At 33.5% G+C, this 25,722-nt stretch overlaps 1 protein-coding gene and 1 long non-coding RNA gene across 6 annotated transcripts in view; one reads left to right on the forward strand and one right to left on the reverse strand.

The window, feature by feature from the left end:
* ninaC (STKc_myosinIII_N_like and MYSc_Myo21 domain-containing protein ninaC) overlaps nucleotides 1–25,722 on the reverse strand; it is a 232,689-nt gene that overhangs the window by 124,121 nt on the left and 82,846 nt on the right. For all 4 annotated transcript variants that reach the window (XM_085816858.1, XM_085816856.1, XM_085816857.1 and 1 more), the window contains exons 6-8: nucleotides 22,214–22,353; nucleotides 16,866–16,931; nucleotides 12,642–12,798 (exon numbers count right to left, since the gene is read on the reverse strand). In XM_085816858.1, coding sequence (XP_085672984.1) covers nucleotides 12,642–12,798; nucleotides 16,866–16,931; nucleotides 22,214–22,353 — 363 coding nt within the window. The remainder of the gene's footprint in view (nucleotides 1–12,641; nucleotides 12,799–16,865; nucleotides 16,932–22,213; nucleotides 22,354–25,722) is intronic.
* The window catches only part of LOC146997159 (uncharacterized), a 120,476-nt gene that overhangs the window by 67,269 nt on the left and 27,485 nt on the right, over nucleotides 1–25,722 (forward strand). The window lies entirely within an intron of this gene.

Raw genomic sequence — 25,722 nt, forward strand, 5'->3', positions numbered from 1 at the left:
ATTACTGGTAGTTCGGTCCAACTTTCGAATCCAAGCGACCGTGTTGGCTCAATGTGTGTTTTCGGGATTTTTCGCATGTGTAACGTGTATGCGGTATCTTCTGCATGCATACTTGAATAAAGCGGGAGCAGCCCGCGCAAAACTACAGAACACTGGTAGTTCGGTCCAACTTTCGAATTCCGGGGTACTGTACATAAAATTTGGTCGCATACGTGAATACAGCGCGCGGATACCGGGTAAAACCGCTGAACACTGGTAGTTCGGTCAAACATTCGAATCTCTGCGAGCGGGCTGGCTGCATGGGTGTTTTCCTGATTTTCCGCATGTGTATAGTGTATAAAGTGATTTCTGGATGCATATGTGATAAAAGTGGGCGCAGCCTGCTCAAAACCTCTTAACGCTGGTAGTTCGATCCAACTTTCGGTGTCGGCGAACGAGCTGGCTCCCCGGGTGTTTTCTTGCTTTAACTCATGTGTATCGTTTATGCAGTATCCTCTCCATGCTTATGTGTATAAAGCGGGCGCAGCCCGCTCCACAAAATCGCTGAACACTGGTATTTCGGTCCTACTTTCGAATTCCGGGGTACTGTATATAAAATTTGGATGCATACGTGAATACAGCGCGCGAATACCGGGTAAAACCGCTGAACACTGGTAGTTCCCTCAAACTTTCGAATCTCGGCGAGCGGGCTGGCTGCATGGGTGTTTTCGTGATTGTTCGCATGTGTATCGTTTATAAAGTATCTCATGGATGCATACGTGAATAAAGCGGGCACAGAATACTGGTAATGCGGTAATTTCGAATCCCGACGAACTGGCTGGCTCCATGGGTGTTTTCGTGATTTTACGCATGTGTATAGTGTATGGAGTATCTTCTGGGTGTATATGTGAATAAAGCGGGCAGAGCCCGCGCAAAGCCACATAACACTGGTAATTCGGTCCAACTTTCGAATACCGGCGAACAGGCAGGCTCCATGTTTGTTTTCGTGATTTTACGCATGTGTATCGTTTATGCACCATCTTCAGCATGCATACGTGAATAAAGCGGGCACAGCACGCGCAAAATCGCTAAAAAATTGTATTTCGGTCCAACTTTCGAATCGGCAGCGGGCTGGCTGGAGGGGTGTTTTCGTGATTTTACGCATGTGTACGGTGTACGCAGTATCTTTTGCATGCACACGTGAACACTGTTTTGGGCGGGCTCCCGCCCAAAAGCGCTGAACACTGGTATTTCGGTCCAAATTTCGAATACCCGCGAAAGGGCTGGAAGCATGGGTGTTTTCGTGATTTTCCGCATATGTATAGTGTATGCGGTAACTTCTGGATGCATAGGTGAAAAAAGCGGGTGAGGCCCGCGGAATGCCGCTAAAAATGGTAGTTCGGTTCAACTTTTCAATACCGGCCAAATTTAACATAGGATATCTTTTAAAAACGAACAATGATAATCGGGCTTCAGCCCGCTCAGCTGGCGGGCTTGCCCGCTAGTCTATACTATTAAAATCTGTGTGCCTCTGTCTGTTTGTGTGTTTGTAACATCATCTCCTCGGGAACGGCTGGGTGTAGAGCTTAGCGGAAGGTACCGTTGGATTCAGAATGCCCGTGGCTCGCCGGATTGACCATCGGCATCTTCGTGCGACTTTAATTAGCCGAGATATTAATTAAAAACTGATTTTTTCCCTACATTTCCCTACGTTTTGCACTTTCTTTCACGGGTTTCCCCTATTTTAGGGATTTGGCCGAGTGCCAAATTCGTTTTTCTCGAATATCTGCGGAACGGCTCCGAGTTGCGATTCGAAACGCATATCCCCGTATTCGAAAAAAATCAACGAATCCATCGATACCGGTCCCATCTTCGTAAGACAATAATCGGCGGAGTTATTAATTAAAAACTGCGAAAACGTTATTTCATTTTTCGGAGTGGCAACCGTCTCGGAATTAGCTGAGATAAAATTGCTTTTTCGAAAGCGCCGGGGGGATGACAATTGCTTCCGCTCGAGATTTGTGCTGGCGAAAGGTGACGTGTCAATTTCTTTTTTCTTAAATATCTATGGAACGGCGCTGAGTTGGAATTCGAGGCAGGTGTCTGCGGATTCCAAAAAATTCTACGAATCCAATGATACCATTCTCATCTTCGTAGGACGTTAATCAGCTGAGATATTAATTAAAAACTGTGAAAACGCTAATTTTCGGGCTCATTTTTCCGATTGCAACAGTTTCTTGAATCGCCGCAGGTACAAATCAAGGTTATATTCTAAAGTTGAATAAAGCACGCGATTGCATGTTACCTAACTGTATTTTAAAAATATTTCGTTAATGTAGGCATTTTAAATAAACAGCTGCTTTTCACAATTTTTTTTTAATTTCAGGTTAGGATGATTGTCACGTTAATTCTTTTATTGATATTGAATAAAAGTTATTATATTACATTAAATTTAAATGATGACGTTCTTGAAGTTGTACAACTTTAATCAGCTGGGATATTAATTAAAAAATCTGAAAAGGCTATTTTTTAAAAATATGTTGTTATTTTTTTAATAATAAATTTGATTTTTTGGAATAATATATTTTTTTATGTTATTAGATACGTGCACTTAATTTAGATATTATCTTTTAATGCAAATGATATTTTAAATAAGTTCGCACCAATAAAAATTAAATTCACACTTTTTTTTTTTTTTTTTTTTTTTAGATTAAAGATTTTTCTTTGCTCCTTTGAGATGGTATACGGTAACTTTCGAATCCCGGTGAGCAGGCAGGCTACACTCATGTTTTTTGTGATTTTACGCATATCTGTTGTGTATGCAGTGTCTTCTGGATGCATAAATGAATAAAGCTGAACTCTGGTAGTTCGGTCCTAATTTCGAATCCCGGCGAACGGGCTGGGTCCATGGGTGTTTGCGTGATTTTACGCATGTGCCTCGTGTACGCAGCATCTTCTGGATGCATAAGTGAATAAAGCGGCCGAAATTCGCTCAAAACCTCTGATTACTGGTAGTTCGGTCCAACTTTCGAATCCAAGCGACCGTGTTGGCTCAATGTGTGTTTTCGGGATTTTTCGCATGTGTAACGTGTATGCGGTATCTTCTGCATGCATACTTGAATAAAGCGGGAGCAGCCCGCGCAAAACTACAGAACACTGGTAGTTCGGTCCAACTTTCGAATTCCGGGGTACTGTACATAAAATTTGGTCGCATACGTGAATACAGCGCGCGGATACCGGGTAAAACCGCTGAACACTGGTAGTTCGGTCAAACATTCGAATCTCTGCGAGCGGGCTGGCTGCATGGGTGTTTTCCTGATTTTCCGCATGTGTATAGTGTATAAAGTGATTTCTGGATGCATATGTGATAAAAGTGGGCGCAGCCTGCTCAAAACCTCTTAACGCTGGTAGTTCGATCCAACTTTCGGTGTCGGCGAACGAGCTGGCTCCCCGGGTGTTTTCTTGCTTTAACTCATGTGTATCGTTTATGCAGTATCCTCTCCATGCTTATGTGTATAAAGCGGGCGCAGCCCGCTCCACAAAATCGCTGAACACTGGTATTTCGGTCCTACTTTCGAATTCCGGGGTACTGTATATAAAATTTGGATGCATACGTGAATACAGCGCGCGAATACCGGGTAAAACCGCTGAACACTGGTAGTTCCCTCAAACTTTCGAATCTCGGCGAGCGGGCTGGCTGCATGGGTGTTTTCGTGATTGTTCGCATGTGTATCGTTTATAAAGTATCTCATGGATGCATACGTGAATAAAGCGGGCACAGAATACTGGTAATGCGGTAATTTCGAATCCCGACGAACTGGCTGGCTCCATGGGTGTTTTCGTGATTTTACGCATGTGTATAGTGTATGGAGTATCTTCTGGGTGTATATGTGAATAAAGCGGGCAGAGCCCGCGCAAAGCCACATAACACTGGTAATTCGGTCCAACTTTCGAATACCGGCGAACAGGCAGGCTCCATGTTTGTTTTCGTGATTTTACGCATGTGTATCGTTTATGCACCATCTTCAGCATGCATACGTGAATAAAGCGGGCACAGCACGCGCAAAATCGCTAAAAAATTGTATTTCGGTCCAACTTTCGAATCGGCAGCGGGCTGGCTGGAGGGGTGTTTTCGTGATTTTACGCATGTGTACGGTGTACGCAGTATCTTTTGCATGCACACGTGAACACTGTTTTGGGCGGGCTCCCGCCCAAAAGCGCTGAACACTGGTATTTCGGTCCAAATTTCGAATACCCGCGAAAGGGCTGGAAGCATGGGTGTTTTCGTGATTTTCCGCATATGTATAGTGTATGCGGTAACTTCTGGATGCATAGGTTAAAAAAGCGGGGGAAGCCCGCGGAATGCCGCTAAAAAATGGTAGTTCGGTTCAACTTTTCAATACCGGCCAAATTTAACATAGGATATCTTTTAAAAACGAACAATGATAAGCGGGCTTCAGCCCGCTCAGCTGGCGGGCTTGCCCGCTAGTACCTATTATTTTACAAACTTATTTTGAAACTTTGAATTTATGAATACCCTATTATTTTACAAACTTAGTATGAAAAACCTGATATTAACAATTTATTTCAATATTTCACATTGTATCTTTCAGAAATCCCTTCTACCAGTAGGTTTTGTCGCAAAATGCCAAATATTCATTTGACATTTTCCGTAATTTGCTGCAGTTTTTATGCTTCTATTTTTAGTTCAAAGGGGAAATTTGCCCTGAAGGACTATTATTTTCGTTTTGGCGTTTTGCGTTGGTTCACTATAAATGTCCGATTCTCTTTTGAAATTGTTGCCACCAAATATTATGACCCTGTATTATATTTAAAGAAATTATATAATGAAGAATCTGCATAAATGTATGTATGTTTCTCGCATTGTGATAAAACCATGGTACCCAGAGCCATCCAATTTTGAATAACGTACGTTTCCACCCAAATATGCGCATCTGGAAGCCCAAATTTCAGGGCGCGGAACTGTGTATCGGAAATTCTAAAGATATGCTCATTTTAAAATTATTTTGGAATATTGCTGTCGAACTGAACTTTATGGTTTAAGTGCGAAGAACATGATATTTAATAAATAAAGGTAACACACAAAGCGTTAAAAAAGCCCCTTTGGACGTAATTTAAAATCTAAAACCTCTCAGATTTTTTTTGGTAGTTTAATGACTTCTAGGAAATTCGTTTAATACAAAGCAAATTTTAATGGACATAATCCATAAATGAATATAGATAGATACTTGAAAGTCAACCTCTGGACGCAGATTTCCAGTCCACCTTTTGTTGCACGAGGTATATTAAGATCATTTTCTATATTTCTAATTAATGAGACAATAAGAATCTGAATGAAATCAAAATGAAGGATATTTAGTTTTCGAAATCCAAAATTCAGTGTTGTTTTACTTCACTATAAGATAATTTCTATTAATCATACATTTTACTGTAAATTTTGAAATTCTCATATGCTCTAATTAGAACATGATTATGCAGATCACTTGTAAAATAGGACGAATCCTCAATAACAAGGAGAATATCAGAATCACAAGATACAATAAACTCATTTAACCAGTTAGCCTTTAAATGGCTTCATAATACAATATTAACGATTAAGTATAATGATTAAAACAATCGATTTAAAGCGGAAAACGATTAAGCGGTTTTCGATTGAAATAATCCCATATAATCTAGATGATAATGTTTTAATAATCCCATATAATAAATTAAACGAATTTTTATGTCGTATAACACATCATAAAATAAATTTGAAGGGAGAAAGAAACTAAATTTACAACAAATTAGAAACTTCTTTTAGAGAATACCGGATCTTAGAGAATACCGGATCTTAAACTCTTTGAAGCTTAAATCAAGAAACATTCTAATGTTTCAGAAGAATTTAACAATGAAACTAATTTTGTCTTGTGAAAACAAAGAGAATACTGTAAAATGCAATGTAAAAATTCCTGCTATTTAAACTCGAAAGCTTTATAGAACCATCCTAAAGAGTTTAATATAAGAATAATTGTCTTAGGTTTCCTTAATGTAGGTTTGAGAACAGGTTCAACTTGATGCTTAAAAGATATATAATAAAAAATATGGCCAGAAGTTTACAGCAAACCAAAATGCATTATTTTCAGAATATTCTTCTTATACAACAGTTAACATGTGCGTAAATAGATAGCTTTTCGTTACATGCGTGAACTTGTTTTTACAACCTTAAAATTCAGCGCTAGCAAAGTAACACACTTTTGAGAGAGGCCGTATTTCTTCCACCAAGAGAGAAAATAAGGAGTAAAAGTGCTTTTTTTCGTTTTGCATTAATGGAAGCTATGAATCCTTTTCTCTTAAGCGGTTCATACAAGATAAGAGTATATGTTTGTCGGAATGCTTCGCAAAAAACCTGTTTCAAAGCTTTTACCTAAATGTAAACAATGGCCCCGTTTTTGGCTTAACGTCAACAAAAAAGAGGGAGTAAGAAAGTTAAAAGAAATCTTCTAAAGAAGTTGGTTGGAAGAAGTAGAATTCTAAAAACGACTTGGTAAGAAGATTTGCTTTTTTTATGGTTAAAATCACTGTCTTTGTATTTTGAGACAAAGTCTAGTGACTTGCAAATTAATTTTAGCCCTTGTGTAAGATTTAGGGCATTTTTTACTATAGAAAAGGTAAAAAATGTGCTTTCTGCTGGAAATTAGCTTTTTTATAGGTGCTTTCTTTTACTACAGGAGAAAGGGTATTAAAAAATTCAGATTAATACATGTATCCAAAATACAGTTTGGAAGATAAGGAAAAGTTACCAATTTTGAAATATAATTTACACAAATAAAATATTCTTTATTTTGTATGATTATTAATTTCATCACATTAACCAAAGAAGAATTGTATTTTATAGGTATTCACACAATCCGAAGTAAAAAAACATTTTTTAATACAAATTACAAAATATCCAATATTAAAATCGCTTTCTTATATTAGAAGACCATTGTATAGACTATAATACAATGGCAGTATTATAGTCTTCTGGATTCCTTTCTGGATTTTGGAAAACGATACAAATAAAACGGAAAGTCAATAGAAACCAACTGATCTAAAACATTTCTTTAGAGTTTGATGGTATAGAAAGACGGATACACATTCTCGAGTTACATTCCTTGAGTTCTTCTTGAAAAAAATGAATACGGAATTTGTAAAGTATCTTATGTTAATCGACCAATTATTATTATAACTTATCCTTTCAATATTCTTCACCAGAATGCAAATTAGACTCTGTATTTAAGCTGAGGGTTTAGTTTCTTCAGATAAGCGCTTTTGGAAATCTCTTCTTGCTCTTCGTATTTTCGCTAGCTCTATTTAAAAGTTACATTCCGGTTGAAGTATTCTCGTTAACTGATGTTTTAAATGTGCGCTGGCAAAATATTCTGAGATTGTCTTTTTTAGTCTATATAATCAGTAGTCTTAGACTACGTTACTAAAATTTAGTTGTCTGTTATGTTAATTTAAATCTCCAAAAGTGGTGGACGTTTTGTCCCTAGCCCATGTTGTGCTTGTTCTTTTACCCTAAGACTAAAGAAAAAAAGGTTATTTTAAAACCTTCTTCTGTATTTTGTGAGCTGTGAGCTGTTTAAGATGTAGGGATGACTCGCTATTTATCTAATGGTATCTGCGGGACTTTAGCTTCCAGTTATAAAGAAACCTTACAGAGTTATTATGTAGCATTATGATTATTGCCCAGAGTATATGACGAGTGAGAATCTACTTCTTCACCACCTGTGGCTATTCTCGAAACCATAGATAGAAACCTAGATTCTCATATAGAACAAATATATAATTAAAATTTAAAATTAAGAAAATGAATCCTTTTAGTGTTCCAATTTATGAGTAAGATTCCAAAGAATTCAGACCCCAAACAGTTTGAATAATTATGAGTAGCCTAAGAAGTACAGAAGAAAGATGATAGTCTACTCCATCCGCGTCGAGATGGTCAATCATTTTGCTATTTAGGGCAATTAAGAGAATTTGGTAGAATTGTGATGTGCAGACTGCCCGCCAAAAAGGCAAAAGATGGAGATGAAGACAAAGTGAGAACTATTATGCCTCTTAAACTTCGATGTTTATTTGAAGGAGATCTGACATTTAATCAAAATGTGTACCAGAATGCTGAATGATTTGGTGACCGTAGTCAAGTCTTCAATTGAAGAAATTACCTCAGGTAAATCATACATATTCCAACGAAGCTCTGCACATGGCTAGGAAAACAAAGAAAATTTGGCTGGAGGATAACGTTTTCGTTTTTTACTATGTGACTCCTGATACGTGGTCTGGAAACTCAGCTAATTGCTATTCACTTGAATATTATTTGCGGGACACAGATGAACGGATAACTGAGAAGACTGCCTCTAACAGTAAAGGCGAGTTGAGAAGTAAAATCTGTCCGGTATTTCAAGATTTATCTCTTTGAGAGCTATATAAGCCCTTGTTCTCGTTTCCGATATTGTATGCTAGCTGTGATTAATGTTAAAGGCAGATTGAGTGAGTAAGTTCCAACTATAAAGCATTGCTTTGCTCTAGTATCCGAAATTTTTAATAAATGTTTAAAATTAGAACTTTTAGATACGTCTTTCATGCCATATATACTCGTGCGCATCGTAGATATATATTTTGAGTTATTTTGTGAAGTGAATTAATTTTTAAAACAATTTAGAAAAGTGTGTATTTTTTCCTTTTTCTCTAAATGTGCCTGATTGAAAATGAAAGATTGAGTTTAGAAAATGTCAATTCAGTTTGTATTTTCCATTTTTGTATGATATTGTTTAACTGTTAGCATACTTTTCGACTCATGTTTTTTGAAACAATTATTGACATCTGCAAATTTTCTGATAAAGAGTGGTTCTAAAACGTATTTTATTTCACAGAATAAAAAGAATGGCGAAGTTAAAATATATATTGTTAAAAGATAAAAATAATTTAGAAAGAAGTAAAAGTCCGGAATAGAATATTATCCTGGATATGCAAATAAAGTAATAACAAAATTCTCATAAAGATTTGAATCATTTTAAAGAAGAAATACACGTAGTATAAGATAAAGAGTAGTAGAAGAGCGAGATGAAAGAAAAAACAGAATAGCGGAAGTATTTTCTTGGAAGGCTAAATTCTAAAAACGTTCATCGATTTCGGTAGCATTTCTTGATTGGCAACGGTTCAGTTTGGATGAAATCAATATATGTTCTCTCAAGCATCTTCAGACTTTATTATCTGTCAACAAGTGCTGTTCGTATTCAGTTGCTGCAAGATGTTATTTTAAAAATCATAAAACATTTTAAGTCAGTGCTTCCTTGCGTAATATTGTTTTTCTTTACGGTTTAATATAGATACCATTTTAAGAATCCGTTATGAAATAAGTAAGATTGATTTTTTCTTTAATATGGAATTTTAACTATTAATAAATTGTGAGTATTATCGAATATCATGTTATTATACATATTTAATTAGGTATTGAAAGTATTACGTATTTTATCCAAGTTAATTTAAGGAGATAAACTTGACGTGGTTAGGTTTGTAATTTTCTATATTAATCAAAATAAATATTAATCCTCCGAGCGTTACGGGATTAGCCCTGAAATTTCAAAATTCCTCACAAAGTTTCCCAATAAACGGTATTTCTTGATTATAATTAAAAGATGACTCTGTCACGTTGTACTTAATTTCTTTGCTTCCAATGGACATCCAACCCGAAATCGCATACATTAAAAGCTGGCAGAAATTTTTATGAGTAGTGAATACGAAAGCCTCCCTTATACAGAATTTTACGTCTGTAATGCTAAGAGGGTTTCCAGGAAATGAAAGCATATAGTTGAAGAAAATGAATGCTGTAAGAGGCAGTTTGACTACTCATTTAGTGACGCTGTATTTCGTGTAATCTTCCCGCCCAGTTAGTTGTGTTGCTTTCGATAAATTTTCTGGCATTTTTCAATATTTAGAGATTGCTTGTAAATTGGTGCCGAATTACTAAGCATTTAATTTACCATTTATTTTCTACATATTTGGCTTGTATTTCAGGACTCCGCAAAGTGTGGTAATTAATTTAAGACGTTTTAGTTAGTATCTACCAGTGAGAGTACAAATAAATTTTCAGTTTGATTTTACTGTGGTTGTATAAGGAATTTAAGTTTTTACTAACGTTTTTTTTTATTTTAAATTTTATTATCCTCTCTTATTTTGCATTTCCGGCCAGAATAAACGCGAGTAGGATTTTTATGCTAAGGAGTTACAAAACTGTAGAAGGTATTTAAGAAGTGGCTTCTATCTAAGAAGAGAGAGAGCCTTCCCACTGTCCTGCTACGCGCGTGCTTTTCAATCAATTCGTCCCTACCTTTATGTCAGAACTTAGTTCCTGCTGATATACTAGAAGTATTCTAGTATTTGCATCTAGCTCACTACATACGCAGTGTCAAAAGTCCAATCTTCGTGTTAATAGTCTCTGCGAAGCATTTAAGTTTAATTCTTATTTAGTTTAGTTAGTTGTTAAGTGAATGCTTCTTATTTTTTTACGTTTTAGACCAAAAATGTTGGTTTCTGTATCCTGAAGTGTAGGAGTGTCTGCACAATAAGCCGTTTGCAGCTTAGGAAAATTAAACGACTATTTATTTTCAGCATAAATAATATATGCTTTTAAATCAATGATTTTAATTTAATTCTGGTATATGATGACAGTATTAGAAGTGTCAGAGTTATCGTTAATAGCCACCAAGTAAACGAAAGAAACCGTAGATCGGAAATTCGGTTTAAACTATAAATTTGGATATGGAATTCATAATTACTGTCACTTTCGTTACTCAGAAAGTTCATATAATATAATGTTTTAGTGGCTTTCATCCACACAGCTTTAAAATAGAAAGTGCTGTAAAGTGGGAAAGAAACGTATAAATGAATGTCTAATGCTTTTCTGATATAGGCATATATTATTAGTTATATTTCTACTATATTTAAAAACTGAGATTTCTGTAAATTAAAAAAATTGCACATTTAGCGTTAAAATTTCAATTGAAATTAGTTAACATATTCAAATTTGCATAATTTATTTAAATCTACCAGCTCCATTAGAATAAATGTTTTTGTTTTGTGCTATTCAAATTTTTGTTGTTGAGTACGATTCAAGATACAGATGGAGGACAAAATAATGCGAACACCTGTGAAAACGTATGACGTAATTTACACTTGCAGTACAGCCGCGTCACCTGCAACAGAAGTCTGCCACCTAGTGAGCGTGAAAAGGAAGGTATCAGTCTCTCAACAGCAGTCACCTGCGTTGCATGCTTCGATCGAACTGCTGTGAGAAGTTGAAATGTCAGACCTGTCAGAGTTCCAAAGAGGAATGATAGTTGGAGTGCGTTTAAGTGGAGCATCGGTTACGAAAATAGCAAACCTTGTGAGGTGAGCAAGGAGTACGGTATCAGCCGTTAAGACAGCATACACGAAGGAGGGAAAGACGAAGTCTTTAAAGCACAACAGTGGCCGAAAGTCAAACCTGGTGGATAAGGATAGACGCATATTAGTCTTGAAGCGCATAGTAGCCCGAAAGCACAAGCAATCATTATCCGAGATAACACCCAAAATGAACAGCCATCTCCAGGATCCCATTTTAACAGAAACTGTCAAAAGGGAACTTCATGCTGCGAACATTTATGGTAGAGTGGCAATTCGTAAACCCTTGGTAAAAGCAACTAATGCTTTTAAGCGACACCAATGGTGCAGAGGTCACAAAGGCTGATCCCAATAGCAGTGGCAACAGGTAATATGATCAGATGAATCATCATTCACCCTATTTTAGATGACCGGACGCGTTTATGTCTGGAGAACACACAAAGAAGCGTTTCATCCTGGCTGCCTCTTTCCGACTGTGAAGCAAGGGGTGGCGCCATTATGGTATGGGAGGCGATATCTTGGCGCGGTCTAGGGCCACTCGTTATTCTGCATAGGAGGATCACATCCAATCACTATCTAAGCATTCTAGGGGATCATGTACAACCTTTTGTCCAGACTGTATTCCCTGGGAAGCGAACGTTTTTTCAAGACCACCACGCTCCTATCGACACTGCTAGGTGTATTCAAGAATGGTTCGAAGAGCATGACGATGCAATTGAACATCTCGCTTCGCCCCCTCAGTCTCCGGACTTGAATATTATTGAACATTTATGGGCATGTTTGGAGTCCAGACTTCGCTTCCGATTTCCGCCTCCATCCGGACTTTCGGACTTAGGGACGGCTATGCAGGACGAACGGCTTAATAATCCTTTAAATATTTTCCATGGCCTTAATGCACCTATTCCACGTCGCATTCAATCTGTACTTCAGTCAAAGGGTGGTTCAACCCCCTTCATTATTTCACAGGTGTTCGTATTATTTTGTCCTCCATCTGTAGCTCGTAACAACAGGTAGCCCGTTTTACCCATTGCATTTAATTTTGATTAATGTGATAATTGTAGAGATTTTAGAGAACATGGTGAGTTACTAGAATTACCGTCGCTTCTTACTTTCTGTCGGAAGTTTCTGGATTTTGTTGATATCTACAGTTTTTATCTTATGTTAGAGTGCTCCTAGAAATTAAATCATAACAATTTACATCAATATGGCATTTAAAAACGTAAACTCACTAAACTCACCTGTTTAACTTTGGATCCAATAACAGGCTGGAATTCTGCATGTAAATGTTCCTCCATCGTAAGAGCTTCGTTACTAATATCATCTGCTGCTGATATAAATGGATGTAAGAGAAGTTCCAAAATACATGGCCGATGTTCAGCGTTTCTTTCTAAGCATCTAAACAAAAATGAAATCATTTAAGAATAAATCTATGGTTAATGTATCAAAACACTTTTATAAAATTTTTTATAAAATTTGTTATATAGTTTTAAGATGAAAGTTCTGTCTTTGGGCTATTGACAAGTTATTCGAATACTGTGGCAGTACATATTTTCCAAAATATGAATCTTACACACATATATCCATCCATTAAGTTTCTTGAAATAAAGTAAATATTTTAATGAAAATAGTTTTACGCTGTGGGTGGAAATGCTGTGTACAACTATTGTTACGAATTTAGTATAATGTAACATTATCGGCTTCAAGGAAAGCCAAGCTTTGCTTAAAATATAAGATTACAGGGTCAAATATTTTTAACATTGAGGTAAATAGCTATCTCGCTTAAATGGCGAGATATTGTCAAGCTGGCTATAGTTTTGGCGACTAATTTTTGTCTTTAAATTTGGCAAGAAATCGCCCAAAGTCCCCAAACTTGGCGACCGTTTGGAGACCTTTTTGTTCGGTCTTTGTATAACTTTAAACGATATTGTAACTGTATAACTGTTATTGATTCCTATATGTAGCTCTAACCGTATCCGGTCCTAATGTGTAACTTTAACAGTATATGCCTTCCAAAAGTTTCGAGAAATGGAAAGTACAAAAGATTTCTTTTGGCTGAGGGGGGGAACTATATAAGAGAGTATCAGTTATCATTTTTTTTTTAGTTCAGAGTGGATTCCGGAATATTGAGAGATCTCCGTGCCAGCTTCGCTCTTTAGATGCGCTTCGCATTGCGCTGTGTTTAGCGTTCTTAGTAGTCTATAATAGTAACTACTGATTGTGCTTTGTTATACTGAGAAGTGTTTTTCCAGTACTTTTGTGGAAAATTTCAGAACTGTAAAGCTTTACTTTTGGGATAATCACTTCTATCAAAACATTATCGGTTGTGTGTGCATTCAACCCATTACGAACCCATACGCATGCAATAGTATGAAAAACATTTCACATAGCCTCTGTTAAGCGAAATTTCAATTAGTAATACATACATTCTGCTTTTATTTGTTAAGAAAAGAGCTTACATATTTAGTGCAAATTTCATTCATATATACTAAACAAAACTTGTCAAGTGGCCAGCTGTAAATTTAATAAAGAATGTTATTTTGCCTAATACGGAAATTTTAATCCTGAAAACGACAAGCATTTATAACTGCTTCATAAACTTGTTCTCAAAAGTCTTGAATTTCACAGTCACAAGCATGGAACAGTAAACTAAATCATTAAAATATTTCTTAATATCTGGAGCTAAAGGTATGCATATTACTTTTAACTCATTAAATCGCAAAATAAGTTTTATTAATTGGAACTTCAACTCTACTTTGATTATGCGAAAAACTCTAGAAAACTCTATTATGATATTAGTTATCTCAATAAACTCTATTATCTATTAAACTCTATTATAAGGATCCATCCACATAGCTAAAATTGCTGGATAAAATTTTGTGCTTTATTTAAAAAAAATGTTGTATCCCTAAGTGTATAGACTAGGATCGATATTTAAGGAGGTAAAATCTAGAGCAACATTTTTAAAACTCTGAAAATACACCCGCTCACCAAAATCCGTACATAGGAAAAGAGAGAAAGGGAAGCCAAAATATCAGAGATGTAAAAAAATTTAATTTCGAATAAAAGTTTTTTCGACAACGAAATATGAAACTCAATAAAAACGTTCCATTGAAAATACTTTTTATAAACATATACTTTAAGATCAAAATTAAATTACAATGTTAAATTTTAATAGGAAACTGTGATCTATGAAATAAGTAATTAACAGTGTTTAAATAGATGTTATAATTATTAGCTGAAAAGGGACTATTGGTCTCAAAATGGTATTTTGCTTTGAATCACTATAAATGCGTCATTTCACTTTTCCTTCAAATCTTTTGCCATTCGGGAAAATGAAAGATATTTATATTTAAAACTGAATCTTTCTTTTGCGGATTAACAAACTAAGTTATTTCAAATCAATAGATGCAGTTCTTAAGAATATTTGTTCCTTGTTTTTGAATTGGATTGATTTAAATGATAAAAATGCATTTAATTCAAAATTTATCTAATTGGAAATACTCAATGTTTTCACACAATAATGTTATATATTTTTTTATAATCTATTGCATATTTTGTAAAATCTTAATGAAAATTTGATTAAAAACTCAATGAAAAAGATTTGAAAGCAAGCAATGGCAACATTGTACAGAATAATATATTTTTATTTCCAGTGTGCGTGATGTCTGTAAGAAAATCTAAAGATATGCTGATTTTAAATGTGTTGTGATTTTGCTGTTGAATTGTATGAGGCGTATGTGCAAAGAACGTATTGTTTAATAAATAAAGTTAACATACAAAAAATTGTTTTGCAAGCCATCCGATTAATAAAACTGAACATTGATGTGACGAACTCCAAAAAGATTGTAAAAAATAGAAAAATGTATGCGAACATTAGACATTGCGTCGTTAATTCTAAACATATACTACTTTAAAATTTCTGAAAGAAAATGATACTGAATAATAAAGCTGAAAAGAGAAAAAAAAAGGGTTAGTAGGAGTGAGTTCAATAGCAGACTAGTAGACTGCGAACTCAGAGAGAGCGTAAAAAACATTAACAAACCCTTTTGGTCGACCGTTTTTCCACTGAAATTGAAACTTGTGTTTTTCAGTTTTTTCCTTGTTTAATTTGTCATTTCAGTCTTTATTTACTGCAGGTGCATATGTTTTTATTCCTAATTTTTATTCAAGCAAAAGTGCACTTATTATATAACATAGACAAAACAATTTACATATCTATCTATTTAATATAATAATTTCAGACAATCCTTTCTAATGACAATTTTAAATTATTTTGATCAATGATTTTGATTATTGAATGACCAATTTTTAATAAATATTCAAAGATTTCCCAAGATTTTGGACGCTGGAGTTCAGATTAGAATTTCAACGTACGTTGAGTATATTAATTTTAAGTATGTTAATAGATAAAAGATGTTAATTCATTTTGAGTTGAACATTAGAAGGCTTTGAAGACGTTTATGCAATGAAGATGGTTGTTACATACTATTATACTGATTATATTTCCTCATTAAAGAAGTTATAAATTTGAACGGAAAATAACGCCCCATTGATATGATTTAGTGCACGTCAAATCTTGAGAGAAGGAGAGAGAATTGCATCTTTGGTTTTGTTACAATAAAATCTTAAACTAATATTAGTTGTGGCGTTTTTGAGGAACCACGTAAAGCAGATGTTATTTGGATATGCTCTTGTTGCATGAATGGTACGAAACTATGGCATGTATAATTTAATTTTTTTCTAAGAATTTCTATAATTCTTATATAGTATAATATAACCTTATATCCTTACAATTTTAATAATTCTGCTCATGAATACCCTTAGTTTCTGCTTGAATTATGTAGATGGAGGTTCGCTGATCTATTAATTATAATTTATTTAATATTTCAAGGAGGAATAAAAGCTTATGTCAATAAAACTGTTGTTTTACTAAATCTGAGTGTGAGGTGAAAAGAAATCATGAGTAAAATTACTGCTAGAAAAGCTTCATTTAAGCAGCTCGGTGAAACACGTGAAAGTCGAATTCAGATACATACCAAATTTATTTGAAAATTTGTGTTTCCTTTAGTAAGCGTTCCAGTTGCAATAAACTCTAGTTGTGCGGAAAGGATGAAAATGATAAAGCCAATCTGCTAAGCAAAATATTAAATATCTGTATCTCAAAATATTACAGCAGCAAATGATGCAAAAATGTTCTGAAATACTACTTTTTGCACAAAGACATTATTTCTGTTTCTTAGCATCTTATTCAGTTGTATCAAATTGGGGCGGGTACGCGAAATGTGACTTCAGTAGCCACACAGATTACTGCATACTTTATCTCTTCCAAGTAAATTACATTTGTTGAAAAAGTTTTGTGGAAAAAAGATGGAGAAATTGAAGCTAATAACACGGATCTGTTCTTAGCCAGGACGTGATATTTTTCTAAACTAATACGTGATGAGGATCTTAAATGCACTTACTCACTGATAAAGTCTTTGAACTCTTCACTCCATTCCGCAAGTTTCTTTAGAGTTGGAGGCGGGTTGCTAAAGAAGAAAATACGTTCACCATTTATTTTCCGTTTTTATAGATATCATCAACAGGTATATAAGAGATAAGATGTTCATTTCAAAATCTTTATGATGTTAAATGTAACAAGACTCCAAGTCTTTAAGAAGATCAGTTCATATAAATTTTAGTTGTAGTTATTATATCGTTTAAAAATTATTCGCCGATTATTATGTTTTTAATATTAATATTATTCTCCATAAATAACTAATATTACCTGCCCAGAAAAAGAAAATAAACAAGGAGATGTTTATGCTTCAAACTTGATGCTCTTCTGTGAGCATCCAAGATAACAGAAAAGATTAATATAAAATCATCACTAAATATAAATGGAAATACGAATGTTTAACAATGAGAAAGACCTTACTGTTTCTTTTAACTAGATCTAAGTATTACTGTAAAAGGCTTTACAGAATAAAATGAATAAAAATGTTATCTTGTAATGCAGAGAAATAAAAATAATAATAATAATAATAATAAAAAAACAATAATTACAAAAGGCAGCTCAGCATTCTAATTAAACCTCCAAATTATGATTCAAGAATTTAATGTTATACTTTAAAACTTTTTTTTATGTTTTTCTTTCATAAAATAGACCATAACTGTATTTTTTGGGTTTATAAATACTCTTGTATATTTCTTAAGCAGGTTTAAGAACAAGAGGCACCAAATTCAATTTTAAAAATCTCTATTTACGAAAACTATCGGCCATCCAAACACAGATTTCACGAATTAAAATCAGAATATGACTATTAAGAAAATGAAGACATGTAATATGATGGAATTAATTATGAAGAACTACCGCTGGTCAGTTATTGCTATCAGAGAAACAAAAAATATTGCTTTGCCATGCCCCTAATAAAGAACGAATGTGTTCAAAATCTTTGGAAGAAGTTGTAAACATTTTTAAAAATGGGAAGACGCAGAATAAACAATTGTTTCAAAAGAATATATGAATTATGCTACCCATGTGAACAACACGAATATCAAGGTAACGAAAGATATATAACTATTTGATGGAATCTCGAAAAAGAAGAATAAGCAGGAAGGCACAGTGGATGGTTATTCCCAAATAAAAAATGAACAATCAGTTGTGGATACTGAAGAATTAAATTACTTCTCCATTTTGGAATGGACGGAAAAGATGATCTAAGAAAGCAGAAAATCCCAGTAATACACGTATTACAGGAACTAGTGAAATACAAAATGATAAAAAAAACTCTCCAATGATTATTTATGACATCAATAGCAAATAGCTCAAAGCCCTTTTAAAATATGACAATATCTGAATCTCACAAGGTAACAAAATTTATCCGTGAAACCGATGCCTTGCATCTGCTTCATAGATTATATTTACTTATTAAAATTTGAATATTCAATTTGTGAGATTCTGAAAACTTTGCCTTAGAATACAGTTTAAAAAGATAAATCAAAGGAAATCGTTAACCAGCAGATACCAAGCGTGAAGGCATTACGTTGCAAGCAACCCAAGAAACATTAAAATTTCTTGTTTTTGCTTTGGTTCTTGATACATTCTTTAAGTGAAAGCGGAAAGAAAAGATTATTGGTATGATTCAGTTCCGGAATGTTTTAATTACAAATCTCCACTGTGTTGTCACTCCTTGTATTGATCTAGGATGAGGTGATTAACATATCCTCAAACGAAAAATAGTTTTCGTTGAATATCTGCCGAAAATAATCTACCTATATAAATATAATTAATTTTTTTGTTTTTATTTAGAAAATACAATACTATGTTTCCCATTTTGACCTTCGCAGGGATGTAACATCTGCCGTTTAATTTCTAGATTTGAAAACAATTAGATTTAAATTATTAGACTAAAACTGGGTTTAAATGAAAATATATGAATTGTATTTAAACTCATAATAATTAATCTAATAGCTTTAATTAAGACACAATAAACGCCGAACAAATACTTATTCAGAAGTCAAACAACAAAAATCAGCGTTATATTTTCAAATTTTCACAAGACTAGTTTCGATGGTTTTACCGAACCACCATCGTCAGCTGCAAAAGCGCAAAATGCAGCTTTTTGCAGCTGACGATGGTGGTTCGGTAAAACCATCGAAACTAGTCTTGTGAAAATTTGAAAATATAACGCTGATTTTTGTTGTTTGACTTCTGAATTACTAATAGCTTTAGTTGAATTGCATGAATTAGACTGCTCTTATGTGGCATGAATTATGCGTGATTTCAAGCTTAGGAGAAAAACGTCTTTGACAGTTTTTTGCATGTTATACTGACTCCGTCTAAATATCGACATGTAAACCTCTGCAATTTTGCTTCTTTACCGTGCCTTTTTTATTTGGTAAAAATGGTCTTAAATAAAAATCGTAATTGAACTTAGCTTCTTAATTCTAAAATTCTTTTCTACAAAGTATCGAAGCACTCCAGCAGTTAGTTTTTATTACTGAAAAATATATTTCTAAATAAATACTTACATTAAAGGAAAGATATAATGAAATTTAGGACCTCAAACATGACGTTGGTTCGAAAGTGTGAGTTTGAAGGAAAATTTGTTTACATTCAAGTGTGATTTTCAAAGCTTGAAAAATGAACATAGCGCTACTTTTCAGGTTTATGTTTTACATGCATCAACTCGTTTGCGGTAGAGGCAAGGTTATACGTTATTCTTTACTTGTAGCTATATCCGTTTCCGACCACAAAGTCCTCTTTATCGGAAAAGCAATTTGGCATCTTCAATGCATTGAACACGTCTCGGCAATCGAGAAGGTCAAAACTACTTAGACAGCTGTCGAAAAGAAGAAATAAAAAATTGAAACGTTGTGTAATCTTGCATCAGTGTACGAGATCTTTTATTGATTTTGGTTTTAGACAACTCCGTTAAAAGGGAACGGAGTGAAAACAAATCTACAGTTAGAAATGTTACGAAGTAGTTGTTAACCTAAGATATAAGTAAAGGTACTTGGAATGTAGAAGTGATGTTTACACGATTAGAAATGTTTCTGTTCGAGAGACGATCGATTTAAAGTGAAAGTTTTCAGCTGGAATGAATTAGAACTCAGCTGAAATCGAACGCTGTCATTTTGTCAAACCACCTTTATCTGGTAGTATGAATTTAAAACATTGAGTAAAATAATAAACTGATAGCACGGTATCTTCCTGTAATCTAAAATCTTATTATAATCAATATAATTTTCTTACGGAAAATATGTAGGATTAAGGATAACGTCGATTTAATGATTTCGTGGCTAACGCCATTCTTTCAAAAATAAACTATCAATTAAATTTCAGGACTATGATGTGCAAAACATGCATCATCATAAGAAGCTGCTGAGAGGTAAAATCGTTGAATGCTGGTAATTCTACCCAAATTTAAATCCCAGCAAGCGGGCTTGCTGTATAGAACGTTTCGTGCTTTTCATTAAGTGTAACCTGAATATGATCCAATTTCCCTTGAAACGTCTTCCGCGAAGACATCTTCATAGCTCTTGTATGCTTTTCCTTACTCAAAATAGACTAACTTACAGGAAGATTAAATCCTATTTATAGTTATTATGTTTCCAGTTTGGTAATATGCTCTTGAAAGCAGAATAAAATGCAAAAATTTAACTGTAGTCATCTTTAGCAGGTTTATGAAAGCTTTCGTTAATAAAAGTGCGTTTTTTTCTTTATGTTGGAAAAGAAGACAGACTTTGGAAACTGCACAAACGTAAGTCTATGAAACATATCTTATTTAGGAAACATATCAAATACTTAGTTTTATTTCCAGAAACACTATATAGTTTTTGTTGTTGGGAAAAAGGTTGTTTATTGAGCTTCTATTCAAATAATATAATAGGCGAATTTCGGAACATTAATAAAAAAGAATAACTATAACAAAACCCACAATAAGTTTTTTTTTGTGGTATGAATTTTTTTGGCTCAAAATGTTATTTCTGAAGTGTAGATTTACACTGAGGTGCTTAAGAGTTGATAAGTGAAATTTATGGGAGTGAAGTGTAATTTATTCTAAATAACCCAGATATTTTCCAAAGTAAGAAATGCTACTAAAAACGAAGGTCAAACAGTAAGTCTTTTTATATTCTTTGTCGATAGTTTACATCATGAATTAGGCCTAAAAGTGTTGTTGAATTTAATTAAAACAAGAGTATAATGATGATTTACTAATAATTTATTTCACTAATACTTTACCGTAATACTTTAATGATTACTTTAATTTACTAATTATTTAATATAGTTAATTTAAAAGTAAAATTAAATAACGAATCAAATAATTTAGTTTACTTTTTTCCAGTTAATATTATTTAAACAGACAAACTAATAATACTGATTAATTAGCTATCCTTCCGTTAGAAATAAATATTTGCACTTGTACTAATGGTGATATTCAGATGAAACACAATTAATTAACTCTCTTCATATAAAACACATGAAAACAGTTAAGCCTATGTATGACACAAATTAGTAACTATATACACTTATATAAAATATTATGTTCAGATAAAATATCAAAAAGTTGAATAGAATCCTAAGCATAATTCTGAATGAAAATTTAATTTTGCGTTATCGAAAAGACAAGAAATGATTCTGATGCCTTTAGAATGTCAGGTAGCAGTGAGCCCTTATTGTGATTCTAATGCCATTATTATAATATGCCGTTATTATGATGCCGTTATATGATTACACAGTATGACGTCCGTACCTACTAGTGAAGCCGATGGAAATTACAGTTAATGAGTGTACTGTTTAATATTATGTGCAAACCGTTTCTTTCTCAAGTATTGTTTGATCATGTGAGTTTATAGCTAGTCTGTATTTCCTCCAGGGGCTCACGTGCAGTATTTTGTATCTTTATGATGCTATGATTACTTTAGTTCCATCAGAAAAGATAAGAAATTGATTTTGTAACGTTCCTTCTATTTCCTGTAATGATTTCATGACACTCCTCCTATTTCAGAAGTTCAGACTTTTGTATTGCTCTTGTAGCAAAAATTTTTACCTTATGAACATATTAAATAGCAGAAGGTAGATCTATCTCTTACAAGAAATTTATTTAAACGGATTTAATTTACAGCTGCAAGACAAATAGCAATATTTAACGACATTAAGTATTACAATGACAGAAGATAAATAATAGTTCGTTAATGCGAAACATTAAATGAGCCGTGTTATTTCACAATATGAGCATCACATCAATAGGACACTTTGAGAACAGAGGAAATTTTGATAGTCACTATGTCACAGACCATGTGATTACAGCGTTTGATCACTTACCGAGCTATCTGGAACATTGCCCGAACAGGGTGGATGTCAAATAAAGGAGGTTGAGTCTCTGCCAATTCGATGGCTGTGATTCCAAGAGACCATACATCGCAAGACTTGGTATAAGGCATTAGTTGCTCGCAGTTAATAACCTGAAATATATATCATAATTTAGTGAAGTAGAATATTAGTTTTAAATTAAAATGCAATATAAGATCGCAATATAAGCAAGAAAATACAAGAAATACTGCCATGTCAAGTTTACATTGACATCATAATATGTAACTACGAAATTCCAGTTTTGGCTTAGATTTAGAGGAATTCTTTAAATACAGGAAACCAAAATACAATTATTAATTACAAATAGGTTCATATATTGTCCTAATAGCTACACGAAATTCGCAAGGCATAAAACACACTTTAACTCTTTTTAGTGAAGCTCGGACGCACAACAAAATTTGATTTCGTTTAAATCTTTGCTGGTATGTTCATGTTTTATAGACTTCAGATCCTTCTATAAGAAAATAAATACTTTCTTTTATAATAATAGGAAATAGTACAATATACATCCAATTAAAAAAATTTGTGGATGCACTAGAAATTTGAACTTTTAAATTAAAATTTTCCTTAGATATATTTCCTTTCTTAGTTTATTTCTATATTTTTTTTAGAGTTCGAGATTTTAAGTGAATTTTTGTAGTTGTACGAAATAAATATTTAGACTAAAAAATTTAAGTGTATGCAGAATTTTCTTTATAGTATGTTGTAAAGATTATGTTAATTTTATTAACAGTTAAATTTGGAGTTAAACATCCTTTCCTATCGATTCTTAATTCCAACTCACCACTTCCGACCAGAACGTAGTTTTAGAATCACGTCTGAATGCTAATGAGGAAGAGCGGTATGTAACCGCGAAGTTCTTCTGTCTTAGTGAGAGAGATACAAGGTATTTTGGCTGCACGCGTCCGTCCGCCTTTTTAGGCTACTCTCTCGTAAGCTATTATTACGCTCGGCCGTACTTTAGGCCCCTGATAGCTTCGCAGTCAATTAGCGTTAAGGGGCCACTCTGTTAGAATTTCAATAGCTTCGGCTATATCTCTTTAGATAAGATTAGTTTAGTTTAATTCTTAGTTTCTTAAGTTCAAGTCCAAGTGTCGGCTTTATTGTACAACTCCAATACGGAGTTTTGTTGAATTTTAATTTGGAATAATAAAGGGTTATTTCACCCTTCTTACTTGTTGTTTCCTGTACACGAATTCAAGCAATTATTCGCTTACTAGTTCTTAAGATGCTTCACTTTCAACTGTAACTTAGAATTACACAGTGGACAATCCTACAATGTATTTAAATCTCAATAGAACAACTAAATAAGTAATTATATATTCTAATAATGCTAAAATACTTCAAACTGTGATACGAAGATACTTTCTGAAACATAAAAATATTATATTAAGATGAATTTTAACTCATATTTTAAAATAAATTTTTTATTTCAAACCCAATTTTATGGATTCTGGAAATATTACTCAAAATTTTGAAAGCGCATTATGTATTGAAACTTCTAAGTGTTTTTAAGATTTTTTTCACTCTCAGTTTTAAAACCATATTTATGTGCTTTTTACTTTTATAGTCTTTTTATGTAATAAATACACTATTTCATACTCCTTCAGGATGAATCGATTCATGATGTTAGTTTTTCATTTCATGTAAGCTTAACAGCTCTATAAAATATGCGAATAGAATTCTAAATTGAGTAGATGTGTAATTTACATCGTTTCTAAGCTACTTACCTATTTGCGTTTAGCGAACGTATGAAATATCTCCATTCTTTCTAAGATAAAAATTAAGCTGTATATTTATAAAGCTATAAATATTTTAAATTCGACAAATTTTCTGAATAAATGTATTTATGTTGAACATGATAAACAACTATAAGTACTGAAATTTGCTGGGAAAGAAAGGATGGGGAAGAAAAGAAAACTGCGTAACTCAGTAAATGTAATGGCCTATCCAAACTAACACCACTTGCATAATAAAACTGGCGAGAATAAAATTAGCAATTTGTGTGATCTCCTCCATTGATATAACTTCATAAATGCTCTTCAGCATTAATTTAAACAAATATATAAAAGTACCACAAAACATATTCTTCCATGCTTCAGTAGTCGTAATTTACATCAGTAAAATCATCGAAAATTGTTGTCTATCTTAATAAAAGGTTCTAGCTAGTGTAAACCTTAGATTACTTTGAAAGCTTTAGGGTTAGGTCAAAGAAGCGAGGATAACTTCGCTTTGTTGCTGATGCAACATTTTTGCACAGTTTGAAGAGAAAATGGATGCATTATCACGCTGAAATATACATTTTTCTCAGAGAAAAGTTTTCAGGAAAGTTTTTAAAGTATAAACATTTTATTTTAGCAACTCCATAAGCATGTGAATTAAATTCTTAAAACAAATGAACTGAAACTGATATCAGTTTTCACTTGAACAGAAAACCTGCCATAAATGAACATTGCTCATTTCACTGTTCATAATGCTAATGCAAATATTCTTCTCATCAGTTTCACAAATGCTTTATGTTTAAATTGCTATTAATGTTAACAGAAAGGATTTTTATAGCATGTCATTAAGCCGGTTTTTACCTCTAAATTTGAGACCCTGTTCCGGATAGAAAGCTCACATATACTATGATTGGTTTTTTTTCAGATACAAACGGTAACTTTCCTTAGCGCCCTCTGCAGCAGCTGCAAAAAAAGAACGTCCTATATTTATCGCAATATTAGCAACGGAAGATACAAATGGCTTAAAATCTCAAAGTTCATTTTCTCGCAGCTCCGTTTCACATAACTGTATTTATCGAAAATCTTTCTACTAGAATTTCATTCCATTTATTTAATGCGGTAATCATGCCACGCAGAAGTTGATGCGAATGAGCTAAGTTTAAACTAATTTGCATTAGTTAAATTAAAATTTTAAGCTATCAAACAAACAAAAGAATATGCTGTATATGTTTTATTATCCATGTATATTTAAAAAAAAAATTTAAAGTTATTCAGAAAAGTGCTCTAGGAATTTCTTGAAATTGCATAAGCAGAACGAAAGGGAACAAGGTAATATGTATTATTTTGAACACTAAAATAATATTTTGTTTCAAATATCTCCTTAAAATGTTTTGGGTATTATATAACTAAGCCCGCACTGCATCAATGCATACAAAAGTCTTCGGTTACTAATAATTCATTAAAATTCAAAAATTAATTAAAAAACATTAAATTCTTTTTGGATTCATTAATAGCTAACTGTATGACTTCTATGGGAAATTACATTGCTGGCTATTAAAATTGCTATACCATTAAGGCGGCATTCGACAAGCGACACATATGCATGAAAGATGCAATATCCACGGATATGCAAATGATTAGCATTCCAGCATATGCCCTCAAAGCACGTATGAGTAACGCCATCTATATTGTGTATGCGGAAGAGTGCACAGTGGGTTTCTCATTTGAAAATCGCATTTA

The sequence above is a fragment of the Stegodyphus dumicola genome, chromosome 5 (assembly GCF_044657685.1).
Source record: "Stegodyphus dumicola isolate Sdum_Otavi_A_Nest chromosome 5, ASM4465768v1".
Lineage (NCBI taxonomy): Eukaryota > Metazoa > Arthropoda > Arachnida > Araneae > Eresidae > Stegodyphus > Stegodyphus dumicola.